The sequence below is a fragment of the Arachis ipaensis genome, chromosome B10 (assembly GCF_000816755.2).
Source record: "Arachis ipaensis cultivar K30076 chromosome B10, Araip1.1, whole genome shotgun sequence".
In the NCBI taxonomy this organism is placed as follows: Eukaryota; Viridiplantae; Streptophyta; class Magnoliopsida; order Fabales; family Fabaceae; genus Arachis; species Arachis ipaensis.
Window position 1 is genome coordinate 125,437,863 of NC_029794.2, and position 17,153 is coordinate 125,455,015.

Sequence of the window (17,153 nt, forward strand, 5' to 3'; positions counted from 1 at the left end):
CTGCTTTGTTAACATTTTGTCAATTTTCTTTTCTTTGCAGGCTGAATTAAACTATCTTGGTGATCTTGTCCATCCTAATCTTGTTAAATTGATTGGTTTCTGTATAGAAGATGACCAGAGATTATTGGTTTACGAGTTTATGCCCCGAGGCAGTTTGGAGAATCACCTCTTTAGAAGTACACTACTAACCTTACTTTATTATCGTTGATTGTTGTGTCTACGCTAACTTCTGTTTATTTCTGTGTAAATCCTTCCTTGGCACATATATTGAACTCAGAATTAGCATCCATAGAGATTAAATTTTGGCTGAAAATAAGTGTGATTGTTTATGATGTGGAGAATGGATCATTTTTCATTCTTACAGGGTAACTTTGCATTCTAATTACCTTTTGTGCTGAAGTCTATGGGGACTGCACAATGAAAGTTAAGATCAACCAAACCAAAAAGAGAACATGAATGCCATTGGGCTAAGTAGCTTTTTATGCAGTAACAGTTGTTAATCTAGTCGAGCTCAAACATAAACTGTATTTCTAGGAAATTAAAGAGAACAACTCAAATTATAATCTAAATAATATATTGGATTTGTTACACATTTACACCACATTTCTTCCTCTCCTTACTACCACAATCTTAATCCAGTTTTTGTTGCTGGTGTTTATAACAAATAGTTAATTCACAGGTTTTATGCTTTCTAGCAAATCAAAAGTAAAATAAAATGGTTCTCTTCCCATAATGCTTCGTTCTTACTTCTTGGAGTTATGCTCTTAAACAGTTTTTTTGTGTCTGGATTAACCGTTTTCTGATGACAACCTTGTTTGATGTAATAGGGCCCCTACCGCTTCCTTGGTCTATCAGAATGAAAATTGCACTTGGTGCTGCAAAAGGTCTTGCTTTTCTTCATGAAGAGGCTCAGAGGCCAATAATCTATCGCGATTTCAAGACATCCAATATCCTATTGGATGCGGTAAGTGGCTAAACTAGGGGAAAAAATTGTAATTATTTCTTATTCATTCTTGACCACAAAACTGAAAAGGAAATATTGGTTTAGGAATACAATGCAAAGCTCTCTGATTTTGGACTTGCCAAAGATGGCCCTGAGGGGGAAAAGACACATGTATCAACAAGAGTCATGGGAACATATGGTTATGCTGCTCCGGAGTATGTCATGACCGGTGAGTTTTGATCATTTTGTATTCTTTGTGGAACATTAATGTTTCTTGAAATTAATACTTTACTAAATATTTTATGCCTAAAGTAGCTAATAATATTTTGAGTTTTTAGGTGAACATAACTTTTTTGTGTACTAGGCTGCCCTTAAATTAGAAGTTTAAATGGTTAAAATGCTGATCAAGGTGCTAACTACTATCACCACAGTGATAGCTAAAATCAAACAAGTGAAAATCTAATAGATATTCTGAACTTAGCCTTGTGTTTTTAGGTGAGTGAGAGTAATAAAAGATAGCTATTATAATGACCAAGAGGCACAAAATGAAGAACCTGGCACTAAAAATTCATCACAGATAAAATAGCACAAGTAATAGGCAAGCTGGCAATCACAATTTTGATTTCTATACTTTGTGGTGAGTAGTTGAGCAGTGAGCACTGTTTTTTGACCTCTTCCACTGACTTTTTTCTCTCCTGCCGAACCATGTGACCTACTTCATCCTTGTCATTAGCATCACTATCTAACACATTTTCGTTAAGATAAAGAAAGGACCCAATTTCAACAATTCAATTTTCAAACTTTTTATGCTGCTTTGAAAAACTTAAACATCCATCAAAAAGTGTAAGGGGGAGGGGGGAGTAAGGGCAAGGAAACTTGTAAACTTAAAATTTTATATTGTTCAATGAAAAAAAAAGGTTGAAATTATTACATTTTTGTATTGATAATGATATTCTTTTTGCATAGCATAGATAGATCATAGTTGTAAACATGCACTTTTTAATATTAACCTGAAACTACCAATTCTGATTAGGACATTTGACATCAAAAAGTGATGTCTACAGTTTCGGAGTGGTGCTTCTTGAAATGCTCACTGGCCGCCGAGCAATCGATAAGAGAAGACCAAATGGAGAACACAATCTGGTTGAGTGGGCTAGACCTGTTCTCGGAGATCATAGGATCCTATTCCGGATAGTCGATCCCCGGCTTGAAGGGCACTTCTCGGTTAAAGGTGCACAGAAAGCTGCCCAGCTAGCTGCTCAATGCCTTAGCCGCGACCCGAAATCCAGACCTTTGATGAGTGAAGTTGTTCAAAGTTTAAAGCCATTGCCAAACCTTAAGGATATGGCCATTTCTTCTTACCACTTCCAGGTCACGCGAGTCGAGCGTACTTTCTCCATGCCAAATCATAAAAACGGCATCAAAACGCAGTTAGTAGCTTTACCAAAGAAAGGTCAACCTGTAAGGACATTGTCAACTCCAAATGTTCCACATGGTTCTCCATATCTTAATTATAGCAAGTCTCCAAAACCAAAGGAGTAAGAATCCCCATTCGCTATCTCGAGTTTGCTTCTCTATTCATTCAGTTCCCTCAAATTAGGCCATCATCTGAAAGATACTGTTGTTTGATCTATTATATGAATTCAGTCTCAGCTAAGGTGTGGAAACAGTATATGAGACTGGATTGACAGAATCTTTTGGAGCAATTTGGCACATGCAGCTTTCAAGTGGGGAATTGTCATTCACTGAACTTCTCAAGTCCTTTAACTTTTCCGCCTTTTCAATGATTTCTTACCTTCTGAATGTATTTTTTATTTTATTTTTTTGTAGAGAAGGATGAAAAAAAGGTGGTGTTATATTACCTGATATTAGTGATAGAATTTTACACTCATTCCACTACTATTTAGAGCATACATGTTAATGTGATCATATACTAGTACTAGAAACAACTTAACAAGTGCTGAGGCTTGAGGGCTCGTTTTTGTTGATTTTAGAGCTGCAATTTGTTTTATTATTGGTGTATCAAATGTGTTGTTTGTTCAGAAAGAGCATTGTTACCTATAAATGATTTTTTTTTTTTTTAAATAGAGAAATGGATTCTGTCTATTGCAAGTATGCACTATACAGTATTTCTAAGTTTAGGAGTTCTCATTATATATTTTAAGGAGATAGAATAGGAATCTTAAAAGGGTTATTTGAAATTGCTAATAACTCTTTCCATTTATTTGAAAAATTAAAGAACGTAGCTGCCCTACAACAACAATAACAAAGTTTTATCCCTCAAGGTGGGGTCAACTACATGAATCAAACAACGTCATTGAATTCTATCATATATCATGTTTATAAAGAGACCATTTACATATAGATCTTATTTGACCACTTCATGGATGATTTTCCTTTACCTTTCATCCCTTGTCCATCTTTCATCTCATCTACCATCTGATTGGATGTTCTATCGGTCTTCTTCTCACATGTCCAAACCACTTGACATGCGATTCTACCATCTTTTCCACAATAGGTGTTACTCAAACTCTCTCTCTTATATCTTTGTTCCTTATTCTATCCAATCGCGTATGACCATTCATCCGTCTCAACATCTTCATTTCTGTCACACTTAGCTTATATTCATGTTTCCCTATGGCCGTCCAACACTCTGTACCATAAAGCATAACTGATCTGAGAGCAGTGCGATAGAATTTACCTTTAAGTTTTAAAGGTACTTTTTTATCATATATAAAATCATATGCATTCTGTCATTTTGACCAACCTGAATTGTAATAATCATCACTTATGACTAATGGCTAATGAAATTTGCACAATTATATATATAGGCAGCAGCCTAAATCTCTGATTCCTAAAATACATGAAGCACGAATATTTTGTTGAGTTACTCTATCTACATATTTTACACATTTCGAATAAGATATTATTTTAATATTCATCAGGTACGTGTATTTTGTGTTTAATTGTATTTTAGTAAAAAAATAAAAATACTTGTTCCAAAAATCTAAAATGATAAATGATATGGTATGTTTTTGGATCGGCGTTTGTCAAACTGTGGTTTAAATGAAAATAATTTTATAGAATTGATTTTGGGTAAGAGTGTGTTTGTGTCGATATAATTTATATTTGACAACTCTATACTAAAATTAATTTTGATAAAATAAATATTATTTGGATAATATTAGTTAAAATTATTTTTAGATAGATAATTACTAAAAAAGACATGACATTAAATTATAATATTATTTTTTAATCACACAATGCTAGTTAGTGAATGCAAAGTTAAGATTTTTTTGCGTGAGTTTGAAAACAAAATTTCATCTGCATTCACAAAAAAAAAATGGCCAAACCAAAAATTAAAATGTTCAAGAAACATGTTTTTTCACCTCTCTAATGCCAAAGCAAACACACCCATGATCTTTCACGAAATGGGCTTTTTGGAATTTGAATCCCTAACTTTGCAGGAAAAGCTTGCTCAAGGCTTAACCCAATTCCACTAAGCCAGCTATCTTTGGCGACTAAATTTTCAAATTGGTCCCCAGATTCACCTCATGCACCAATTTAATTTTTGAGATTCCAATTGCACTAATTTGATCTCCAAAATTGGTCTTCGAGCAACATACTAACCCCTCAACCTATTTTTGGCATAAATCTATAGCCAGACGACTAAGGTGACACAACTAATACCACGTGGTATCATCATTAACCCCATATCATCACTAACTTCCACATCATCATCATCCTCATATATCCCTTCTCTCTCCCAAATGCTCCACCATGCTCTCTCCCTCGCCCCAACATTGCCACTTCCCCAACCCCCTCACGACAAGCTCAAGACACAGAACGACCTCCACTCTCTCCTCGACATCCTCAATCGCCACCACCATCTTCTCCTGCACCCATATTGACGATGCCGCCGCTCTCTCCAACAATCCTCTATGACTCTCCACCAGTCCTGGAAGTGAAAACAGGTTCGCAAAATAGTTTCAAAGTGAAGAACAGTTGCAGTGATCGAAAATGACGAATTCGTTGGTGAGGTTATCAAGATTAGAGGTGAGGGAGCCCTACCAATAAACGTTAGAGCCAGAGAGCATGTCAAATTGTGAAACCCTAAAGGAATAATCGTCGAAGACCTTGAGGCGGCCTCTGAGCTGGTGTTGAACTATCTTGAAGTCGAACTCCAAATCGACGAGCGGGGAACTCCAGATCCGCATGACAACATAAGAAGAAGAAGAGGAAGAGGGAGATGGTGGATTCGCGAAGCATGAGGATTTGCGAGATTCGAATGGTCAGCTTTAATCGGTGAGGAACAACAGACGTACCTACTAGTGGTAGAGATGATAAGTGAGACACCGCGATTGTTGTCTTTGATGCCAACGGAACATCGAAAGCAGAGAGCGGAGTGGATGCTGAAGCTGAAACAAAAGCTAGCAGGAGTTGTGGATATGGAAGGTGTGGATGATAAATCGCTATTTTACGGTTTATTTTGTATTGAATTAAGTGAATTTTATCCATTATTCTCACACTTATTCATAAAATTCGCATGTTTTACATTTTCCTTCCTAATTTTGTGCTATGATTGAAAACATGCTTTTTTGGTCTTAAATTTGCTAATTTTAATCCTCTCTTATTACCATTCGATGCCGTGATATGTTTGTTAAATGTTTTCAGGGTTTATAGGGTAGGAATGACTTAGAGGATGGAAAGGAAGCATGCAAAAGTGGAAGGAACACAAGAAATTGAAGGGATTGCTAGGCTGTCAATCCTGACCTCTTCGTACTAAATGGATCATAACTTGAGCTACAGAGGTTCGATTGAGGCAGTTCCAGTTGCGTTGGAAAGCTAACATCTGGGGCTTCAGAATGATATGCAATTTGTCATAGTTGCCTTGCAGTTAGGTGACGCGTACGCGTGACCAGGAATTTGTTCAGCGACGCATACGCGTGACGAGCGTCACGTGCTACAATTTACAGAAAATGATGGGGGCGATTTCTGGGCTGTTTTTGACCCAGTTTTAGGCCCGAAATTACTGATTAGAGGCTGCAGAGTAGAGCTAGAAAGGGAAAATCAATCATTCTATTCACTTAACTTTTATTCACACAATTATTAGGTTTAGATGTAGGTTTTTAGAGGGAGATGCTCTCTCCTCTCTCTAGGTTTTAGGTTTTTAGGTTTATTTCTTCTCAATTTCAGATTTCTACCTTACTCTAATTTAGGTTTCTTCTACCTTTATTTGTTCTAACACTTAATTATCTACTTCTCTTGTTGATTCCTATATTTTGCTAATTTAGTTTCTGAGTTCATGTGTTACTCTCAATTTTCATTAATGCAATTTATGTTTCACATTTCTTATTGTTCAATTGCTTTGTTATTGTTATTTCTTTGCTTTGGTTAGTTTTAGATTTTTCTATGTCTTGTCAGTTTTCTATATTTTTATTTTATGCATTCCAAGTGTTTGATAAAATGTTTGGTTGGATTTTAAATTAGATTTTTCTATTCTTAACTTGGATAGATTATTTCGAGACTCTTGAGTTATCAAAACTCTTTTGTTGATTGGTAATTGAAGATTGCCGATTAGCTTGAACTTCACCAAAGCTAGTCTCTCACTTTGAGTTGACTAGGACTTGTGAACTCAAGTTGATTGTATGCACTTGACCTTCTTCCATTGGGTAGAGGTTAACTAAGTGAAGGCAATTCACATTTATCATCACAATTGACAATGATAATGAGGATAGGACTTCTAATTCTCTTTCCTTGCTAAGAGCTTTCTTAGTTATTAGTTTATTTTTTTACCATTTTACCTTCTTGTTTCTTATTACAAAACCCAAAAAGATACAATCTCATAACCAATAATAAACTGCACTTCCCTGCAATTTCTTGAGAGACGACCCGAGGTTTCAATACTTCGGTTAATTTTATTGGGTTTGTATTTGTGACAAACAATTTAAATATTGACTGAGGTATAATTTTTGGTTTGGAACTATACTTGCAACGCGCTTATTTTTGTGAAAATCTTTACCGATGATTTTTTTCCATCAATTTTTGGCATCATTGCCGGAGAATTGCAAATGTGTGCCTTATTATTGGTTATTGTATATATTTACTTTTTGCTTGTTTGTTAGTTTTTGTTAGTTTTAGGACTTTGTTGCTTATTTTTATTAGTTTTTGTTTTTATTTGCTACTATGAATTTTCACCCCTTTGGCTATGAGTTTGGTTCAAACTATGTTGTAGGGAATGAAAGCTACAATGAGAACACGCATCAAGGATGGGACAATCAAAAGTGGGAGGAGCCTCAAGCTTATGGACAACCATTTTGGCAACAACCTCCACCAACGTACTATGAGCAAGAGCCATTCCATGATGCATATGAAGACAATGGATGTGGTGGACCTCCTTGTAGTTACCAACAAACCCCACCATATACCTATGAACCTCCTCCTCAACATAGTTTTGAACCACCATACTCACAAGCCACCTACAATCAAACACTTCCTTATGACCCTAACCCTTATCCACCACACCAACCACCATATGAACCATATGAACCATACGAACCATACATAGAACCACCCCAATTCCAACCCATTTACTCCCAAGAACCACCACCTCAATATACGCCATCTCCATATCCTTATCAAGAAGAACCACCTTCGTATTATGAGCCATTTCTCCCAACAAATGAACCCTTCTATTCACCCCAAGCTCCCATAGATGATACCTTTAGTGTTATTCACCAAGGGCAAAGAGAGCTTCAAACCACACTTACCTCTACTCTCACTGGTCTCACCTCCACTCTCCAAGCTCTTATATCTCGTATTGATCAACCTTCTACCTCCAATACTCAATCCTCAAGCTCTAGTGCACTTCCTTTTCAACCATATAATGATCTCTCTATCCCACCACCACCCTCCATGAAAGAACATCCATATCCATCAATCCAAGAGCAACATGATCCCAATTATGCTATTGACATGGAACAAGAGAGAAGGGATCGTCTTAGGGACTTAATGGATCAGATTCATGCATCCATACTTCAAGAGAAGCAAGAGGAGACCCAAAAGGTGGAGGAGGTAGAGACCCTTGAAGATGAAGAAAAAGTTGAAGGATTAGGGGAGGATGAACAAGAGGGAAGTTCCATCATTGAAGACAACTCTACACTAAGTGACATTAAAGATCTTGTTGAAACCTCTTCCATCGGATGTGAAACCAATGTTGAGGAGGAATGTGCACACTAGGGGTGTTCGCGGTGTGATTTGGTTCGATTTTTTAGAGAAAAGTCATCCGATCCAATTATTTAATTAACATGCGGTTCGGTTTGGTTCAGTTTTTTTACTAAGACCATCCGAACCAAACCAAACTAATTAAATTCGGTTTAGTTTGGTTCGGTTTGTTGGGTTTTTCAATCAATTAAAAAAAATACTACCATACTATTTCACAAATCATAACGTTGAAATCAACAAACACAAATACACAATAACTAACAAAGTCTTGATCTAATGAAATTCAACGACAAAAGAAATTAACATACGATAATTAACGAAGTTTAACAAAAAATAAATATAAATTTCCAGTGTTTCTATGAGGAGCTACGAGGAGCTGGCACAGCAGGCAATGCAGACGGAGATCTGATGCTTGTAGATTCATTTGGAAGAGGAACTGGTGCAGCATCAATCCATAATCATAACACAAACTCTTTCATGACCATTTATATGCTATTTTTTGTTTTTGTATCCTGTAAATTTCTACAGATTGAAACAATAGGAAAGGATATTTCTAGCCCATAAACATCATGATTCACTGAACATTAAAAATACCTACAATTTGATAGGTTCTCCAAAGTTATTCATATGAACTCTTTTCAACAAAATGCATAAATCTGCAAACAGAGATCCAAACATTTCAAGCAATTAGGAGATCCAAAGCTAACTGTATCATTGAACAAGTATGTCAAGCTGATCAAAGAAATGGAACACATACCCTTGGACATCGAGCAATACTTAGCTGCTTCAGAACTTTAATTCCCCAAGAAATAACAGTGAAATTAAAACAAAAATATAATTGGTGCCAAATTTTTGAAACTCACCAGGGTGGAACCACTAAGCACAGGTGAAAAAGGCAAACAATCAAATTGTTCTAAGTTAATTGGGATCTACAAAACAAACAGCTATATAGTTTGAAATTAAATTAAAATTTCAGACATATACGAGAAAATGTTTACATTAGAAATAAAGGTTAGAAGTACCATTATCTTTAGATAGAGCTACAACTGAGTATTTTCTTAGCTTCTAAAATCTATCCCATGTAATCGTACAAAACCAATTAGTTAATTCTAACATTTCTCCTATTTTAGCCATTTCGATTACCTTGGAACCTTTCTCCTCCTAATGCAACAATGTCAAACCAAAACTGTATGACAATACATAAAGTGTACACGCAATTAACAGTAAAGGTAAGAGAACTGCATTGAAAGCCTTCTATTCCTGGGATGAGCAACTCGGACAAGTCAAGCTGCTACTAAGAATCCCATCAAAAGGTCCAAGGTAGAGTTGGTGCCATCTTTCATGCTCACTCTGCTCATCAGTGATTAACACAGATTGAAGAGATGCTATCTTTACAATGGTACCTTTGTAAACAAGACAATTGTTTTTAATAGTGATAATGCAGATGAAATAGAATGCAGAATAAATGTAAACTAATAATATCTCTTTTCAAATGCACCTTCAAATTTAGTTAGCACATTCAATCAGAAAAGGATTCAAGTGATCAACACAAAAAATATCAAATTCAAGCAAGCTCATATAAAACTAAAACTAGAATAAACAAAACTAATCAAATCAGGAAGTTAATACTATTTAAAAGATAAAAAAAGAAAAATTAGCCAAACAAAACAAGGCAAGTCATAGCATCACAAATTCACAAGTTGAGAGACACAAACAAAGACAAACATAGCTAAAACCAGAATCATAAAAACATAATTATACAATTCACAGATTCACAAATTACACAGAACTTCCAGCAAATTCTATGTGTCATAAACCCTAGGGTTCGATATTAGAAGAGCATGCTGAAAGGGAAAAAAAAAAAGAAAACTAGGTGGAACTTACCTGGTTGAAAATTAGGGTTTGTGAAGGGTGAATTGAATGGAATCAAATGTTGGTGACTCCTCTTAAGTCCTGGAAGAAACGAAGAATGATGTTCGTGGAGGACGACACAGCTCCTGGTGCTTGGAGGAGACGCGGCTACTGGGCGTGGAGGACGACAAGGAAGTGAGGAACAGACAGAGTCCTACCAAGGTGAGGGAAGCGCGATGAGGAAGGTCGGAAGAGGAAGGACCGCACCGAGAAGCGAGAAGAGGGAAGCGTGAAGACTGACGAGGAAGGGCCACTAAGAGGGTGCTATTTGGCAACGTCAGTGGATGAGAGGACAACGGCTCTGTGGAGGGTGGGAGGAGGAGTTTTTGGCGCCGTGAAATGGTCAAAGACTCGAGGGGAGACTGGAGAGTGGAGAGAGTTGGGGAGTGGAGACTAGGTTTGCTGAGTGTGGGAGTGGCGGCTACTTGGGGTTGGGGGGTTTTATATTTAGGGTTTTTTAAGTTACCGGTTCGGTTCGGTTCGGTTCCAGTTTTCATTATTAAAACCAAAAACCGAACCAAACCGCAGAAAAAATAGCAAAATATAATTTTTTTGGTTTTTTTGGTTTTCTGTTTGTTCGGTTTTCGGTTTGTTTGGTTTGGTTGGTTGGTTTTGTTCGGTTTAGATCGGTTTTGAACACCCTTAGTGCACACCCTCCAACACATGACTTGATCATTGAGGAAGAGTTGGAAGAAGTTAACAAGAAAGTGGGAATTGAAGAAAGTTGTCAAGAGGTGGAAGTCATCAAGGAGGAATTGGATTTTGTATTGGAACAATTGGAGGAAGCTATAATTGTTGAAGAGGAAGAAGTGGTTGAAGACTTAGGAGATGCGGAACCTCCATGGGAATCTCAAGGCATAGAACCTCCCTCCAAGAAGTTTGAATTTGAAGTTGAAGAAGCGTGTCAAGAGGTGGAAGCCATCAAAGAAGAGCACAATGGAGTGGAGCTTGCAAAATCATTGGAAATACCCATCCCCAAGCCATTGCCATCCAACACAATATTCAAGTGGGTAAAATTCACATCTTTAAACTTTACTTTCCCACTTGAATATGCTTTGTTAGAAACGGATGGGCAACTTCGAGCTCTTTGTGGTTTTAAGAGTAAAAGGAGGACGGTTAGTGGTTGGCAACACAATCCTAGGTTTGTTATGGTTGGATGTTCAAGGTCTAAGTGTAATGGTTGGTATATTTCTCAGTTGATTGGGTCCAGGAAGTTGTTGGGATGCCTCAGTGAGGATTCGGATTACTTGCCACCCGGTTGAAACAATGATGATCAACTTAAAGACAGGTGTAGAAACAAGATTTGGGATCCCGGCATACAAGAGGATCAATTTTGGGAGCTCAAGGCTTGTAAAGAACTTCATCAAGGCTTGGTGAATTTATTTGGAAATGTTGGAGCTTATTGAAAGTCCAAGCATTGGTGGAAGTTTCAAGATGAGTTCAGCACAAGCCACCATGATAAGGAGCTCACCAAATGTCCAACTTAAGGACTTTAACTAAAAGTGCTAGGTGGGAGACACCCCACCAGGGTAAATTCTTTCTATTTTCCCTTTTGTTTATATTGGTAATAAGTTGCATTTTTATTTTTAGTTAGGTTTATTTAGTTTAAGTTGTTTGATGATGTTTGGCATTACTTTGATAGCTTGTATGTTTTACAAAAAAAAAAGAGGCATTGTCACGTGTACGCGTGACCAACGCGTACGCATCGACGCCCAATTTTGGTTCGTAACTAAAACCGTGCTGGAACGGCGTGACAGCGCGACCTGGACAGAGAGTTTTGCCAGGACCGCGCGGGAGGGGTGCTTGGCGCACAACCCATCCCACGCGTACGTGTGACCCACACGTATGCATAACCCACGCATACGCGTGACCCACGCGAACGCATTGCCAGCAATTTTCTCCTTTCACGCGTGTACGTGCGCGACGCGTACGCGTCGTATGAAAAATTGGCGCACTCCAGTACAACAACCCGAGAGTTGTGTCGGTACTATGCTGGAATCGTGCGTCTAGCACAACGAGTGATCACGCGTACGCGTGACCAACGCTTACGCGTCACTTGGATTTCTGCTCACTCACGCGTAAGCGTGAGTGACGCTTACGCGTCATTTCGTGGATTCCTTTCTTCTTCTTTCTTCTCTCCTCTCTTATTCTTTCCTCTTCCTTTCTCACTTCCTTCTCCTTTAACTTCTCATCCTTATTCTCTTTCATTCTCTTTTACTTATTGCATTTTCATACTTTCATTCATTGCATTTTATCTTTGTGCATGTTTTTATTTTTTTTCTATATTTGTTATTTTTTTATTGGTGTTAAATGTTCTTATTCACCTGCTGAATATTTCTTCCATTATTTTGGTGCTTAGTGACTTATTTTATATTGTTGGGTGATATTATTTATGGGTCAATGCTATTCTTTTATGACACTTGTACCCCTTTTGCATTGATATGAACTTATATTGTCTTTCATGACCCACTCTCTCTCCCTCATTGTTGCAATTCTTGCAATATTGATATGCCATTCGCCTACATTGTTTTCTTACTTGCATGTTGTAGCTACCATGTAGTTGAGAACCTCATTCTTATTTGGCATTAGCCCACCCATATTTTATTTGTTTACATATCTTTATTTGTGGGTTATCCTTCTTCCTTTTTTCTCTTCTTTCAGGATGGCCATCAAGAAGGAAAATGGAAAACTTTTAAATGGGGCGACAAGCAAGTCACGCCGCACAATCTTTGGAAAACGGTTCATCAGTTATTGCAACCCGTCCACTTGCACACCTTTTCAAGCACCGAGGACGGTGCAATCTTTAAGTGTGGGGAGGTCGATACTAACTTCCGTGGGTTAGTCACTTTCTTTTCAATACCAATGTTTAGTTTTCTTTGTTACTGAGTTGTTGCATTGCATGATAGATTGCATGGTCAGTTAGTTACTTGCATTTAGCTACTACTTGGTTTAAGTAATATTTTCTTTTTCAAGAAACTTTCTAGAGCATTTCACTAATTTGAATTCAAATTTTTGTTGAACTTATTTGAAGATATTTAATTTGGAACATGGTTTTAGAGCTCGAACACACAAAACCAGTGAGATTTTTGAGCCTATTTGATTGGTTGCATTTTATCAACCAATATTCTGTTTTAGTGTGTTGTTCTTTCTAAAATTGTGATCTTTGTCTTGCTTGATTCTATATTTTTATTGTTTGATGTATGCATGCACTTATGTGATTGAGGCCTTTATTTCACTGAGCTTACATACCTATATGGCCTCACCCTTTCATTATCCTTTGCAAACCAATGTTGAGCCTATTTCACCCCTTTTGTTCTTTACTTTAGCACATTATTAACTCTAAGTGAAAAACAATAATGTCCTTAATTTGAATCCTTAGTTAGCTTAGACTAGTGAGAGTGCTCATGAATTAAGTGTGGGAAAATTGGGTTTGGGAACATTCGGTTTGAGAATTGGGTGCTGTATACTTTTTGGAAAAATGTGAAAAGAATGATGAGGACATATTTATGCATTCAATACCTTAATCATATGCATAAAGAAAAAAAAGAGAAAAAAAAAGAAAAAAAGAGCAAATAAATAAAAAGGGGACAAAATGCCCCAAAGTAAATGGTGATAGCAATGCATATGCACTGTACTCAAAATTGGGATGCATGAATATGTGGAAAACATAGTTAATGGGTAGTTCGGTTTTGTATTTTGATTACATGGCTTGTCTTAGGTTAGGTGAAAAGTTTAGGTTAATCAAGGATTCAGATTTTAGTCCACTTGACCAAATACAATCCTACCTTGACCCTAACCCCATTACAACCCTTAAAAGACCTCTTGATATGTGTATTTGTGCATTACAATTTTGTTGATTGGTAGAAGAAGAGCAAGTCTTAGAAAGTAAGATTAGTAGAGAATTGAGAGAATCGAACCTTAAACACTAGAGTTATTAGAGTGTATACACTTCTGGTGAGGGTTCGATGCTCGATTCTTTGTTCCCGGCTTTCACGAGCTTTCTTCTTGCAAGTCTATTTGTACTTCATTTTATTATTTGAATTAGTGGAATCTAGTTTATAATTGTTCTTGGAGAATTTGATTTACTTTTAACCAAGTAGGTAGAATCATTTTTTGAATGTAGTTACATTCATATAGATAGGTTGCATTTAATAAGTCTTACCATTCTTCTTCACTCTTATGGTTCTTTTGAGCTTAGCATGAGGACATGCTAATGTTTAAGTGTGGGGAGATTGATAAACTGCTATTTTACGGTTTATTTGTACTGAATTGAGTGGATTTTATCCATTATTCTCACACTTATTTATAAAATTTGCATGTTTTACATTTTCTTTCCTAATTTTGTGCTATGATTGAAAACATGCTTCGTTGGCCTTAAATTTGCTAATTTTAATCCTCTCCTATTACCATTCAATGCCGTGATATGTTTGTTAAGTGTTTTTAGGGTTTATAGGGCAGGAATGTCTTAGAGGATGGAAAGGAAGCATGCAAAAGTGGAAGGAACACAAGAAATTGAAAGAATTGCTAAGCTGTCAATCCTGACCTTTTTGTACTAAATCGATCATAACTTAAGCTACAGAGGTTTGAATGAGGCGGTTCCAGTTGCGTTGGAAAGCTAACATCCGGGGCTTTCAAAATAATATGCAATTTGTCATAGTTGCCTTGCAGTTAGGTGATGCATACACATGAATGACGCATACGCGTGACCAGGAATTTGTTCAGCAACGCGTACGCGTGACGAGCATCATGTGCTGCAATTTACAGAAAATGATGGGGGCAATTTTTGGGCTATTTTTGACCCAGTTTCAGGCCTGAAATTACTAATTAGAGGCTACAGAGTAGAGCTAGAAAGGGAAATTCAATCATTCTATTCACTTAACTTTCATTCACATAATTATTAGGTTTTGATGTAGGTTTTTAGAGGGAGAGGCTCTCTCCTCTCTCTAGGTTTTAGGTTTTTAGGTTTATTTCTTCTCAATTTCAGATTTCTACCTTACTCTAATTTAGGTTTCTTCTACCTTTATTTGTTCTACCACTTAATTATCTACTTCTCTTGTTGATTCCCAGTGGCGGAGCTTAGTTGAGACAAGGGGGGGCCATGGCCCCCCAAACTTTTGTTAAAAAAATTAGTAGTACTTTTTCAAAAAATAAAAAATAGTTCAGTTGACTCAAATACTTTATTATGACTTAAAATACTAAAGTTCAATCTTCATCTCTATTCAATAAATAATACTCCCTCTACCTTTGAGTTCAAATATAAAAAATTAGGTATTTTTTATTTATGTAATTTGATATTATTTTATATTTTATTGTTTATTTAATTTAATTTTTTATATGATAAAAAATATTAGAATATTCAATAAGTATTAATATTATTGTATTTGTATAAATTGATAAAAAAATTCAATAAATATTATAAATTTTAATATTTGTTCTTCTAACTTCTTTTTTACATATTTTACAGGATATATATTCAAATTTTTATATAAAATAATTGTGAAAAACTAAAGAATTGATACAATTTTTTAAGAGGAAGGCTAATATTCAAGAAAGAGAACATATAACTTTTATAATATCAACACTTGTAGATAGTTCTTTTACTTTAATAAATTATGAAGAAAGTGAGATACAACCTTTAAAAGTTTAAAGAGTTGCATCTGATGAGTTTGACCTTAATTTTTTGGAACGAGACCTTAAAAAACGGCTTTAAATTTGACAATATCACCCAAATCAGAGAAATGAGGTTAGATAAATTTATCTTCAATGGGATTCATATCAAAAGCATCTTAACAATTATCTTCTATCTGGCCCCCCAAAATTTTGTTTCAAGATCCGCTACTGTTGATTCCTATATTTTGCTAATTTAGTTTCTGAGTTCATGTGTTACTCTCAATTTTCATTAATGCAATTTATGTTTCATATTTCTTATTGTTCAATTGCTTTGTTATTGTTATCTCTTTGCTTTGGTTAGTTTTAGATTTTTCTATATCTTGTCAGTTTTCTATGTTTTTATTTTACGCCTTCCAAGTGTTTGATAAAATGTTTGGTTGGATTTTAAATTAGATTTTTCTATTCTTAACTTGGATAGATTATTTAGAGACTCTTGAGTTATCAAAACTCTTTTGTTGATTAGTAATTGAAGATTGCCGGTTAGCTTGAACTTCACCAAAGCTAGTCTCTCACTTTGAGTTGACTAGCACTTGTGAACTCAAGTTGATTGTATGCACTTGACCTTCCTCCATTGGGTAGAGGTTAACTAAGTGAAGGCAATTCACATTTATCATCACAATTGATAATGATAATGAGGATAGGACTTCTAATTCTCTTTCCTTGCTAAGAGCTTTCTTAGTTATTAGTTTATTTTTTTTTACCATTTTACTTTCTTGTTTCTTATTACAAAACCCAAAAAGATACAATCTCATAACCATTAATAAACTGCACTTTCCTGCAATTTCTTGAGAAACGACCCGAGGTTTTAATACTTCGAAAATATTATTAGGTTCGTATTTGTGACAAACAATTTAAATATTGATTGAGGTCTAATTGTCGATTTGAAACTATACTTACAACGCGTTTATTTTTATAAAAATCTTTACTGACGATTTTACCCCTATCAGTGGACCCAAAGTCAAAGGAGGGTGTGGTGGTGATATAGTGGCAGATTAGGAATGATAGTTGTGGTGATGGTTCAAGGAATTAGGGATGACAAGGGATGTAGGAAGATGATGATGATGATGTAGGAATTAGTGATGATGTAGGGGTTATTGATGATGTCACATCAACAATTCAGCTGACTCACTCCAAAAATAAGTTGAGAGATTAGTATGTCGTCTAAAAGTCAATCTAAAAGATTAAATTAATGCAATTAGAATCTAAAAAATCAAATTGGTGCACAAGTGGAATATGGAAGACTACTTTGAATAGTCGCCATTGGACAAAATTTTCGCAACTATAATTGAGAGACTAATGACAATAAAGATTGATGCATATGCTTAAAGGTCATTTGTCTATTAAATTCTTGAAACTTTCTTATATTTATAACTTTGATAGATTAAAAATAAAATAACAAATTTAT

At 35.9% G+C, this 17,153-nt stretch overlaps 1 protein-coding gene and 2 long non-coding RNA genes across 6 annotated transcripts in view; 2 read left to right on the forward strand and 1 right to left on the reverse strand.

Annotated features, from left to right (window-relative positions):
• The window catches only part of LOC107622908 (probable serine/threonine-protein kinase PIX7), a 4,691-nt gene extending 1,737 nt beyond the window's left edge, over positions 1 to 2,954 (forward strand). For all 4 annotated transcript variants that reach the window (XM_016324982.2, XM_016324983.2, XM_021114903.1 and 1 more), the window contains 5 exons: positions 41 to 176; positions 828 to 964; positions 1,049 to 1,172; positions 1,977 to 2,481; positions 2,591 to 2,954. In XM_016324982.2, coding sequence (XP_016180468.1) covers positions 41 to 176; positions 828 to 964; positions 1,049 to 1,172; positions 1,977 to 2,481; positions 2,591 to 2,600 — 912 coding nt within the window. In that variant the 3' untranslated portion in view covers positions 2,601 to 2,954. The remainder of the gene's footprint in view (positions 1 to 40; positions 177 to 827; positions 965 to 1,048; positions 1,173 to 1,976; positions 2,482 to 2,590) is intronic.
• LOC107622909 lies at positions 4,212 to 17,071 on the forward strand. Its single transcript, XR_001616297.2, has 3 exons — positions 4,212 to 5,398; positions 14,671 to 14,673; positions 16,696 to 17,071. It is a non-coding gene; the product is annotated as an uncharacterized LOC107622909 (long non-coding RNA).
• Positions 8,417 to 9,071, reverse strand: LOC110268546. The gene is made up of 2 exons (XR_002356697.1): positions 8,762 to 9,071; positions 8,417 to 8,689 (listed from the first exon to the last, which is right to left on the reverse strand). It is a non-coding gene; the product is annotated as an uncharacterized LOC110268546 (long non-coding RNA).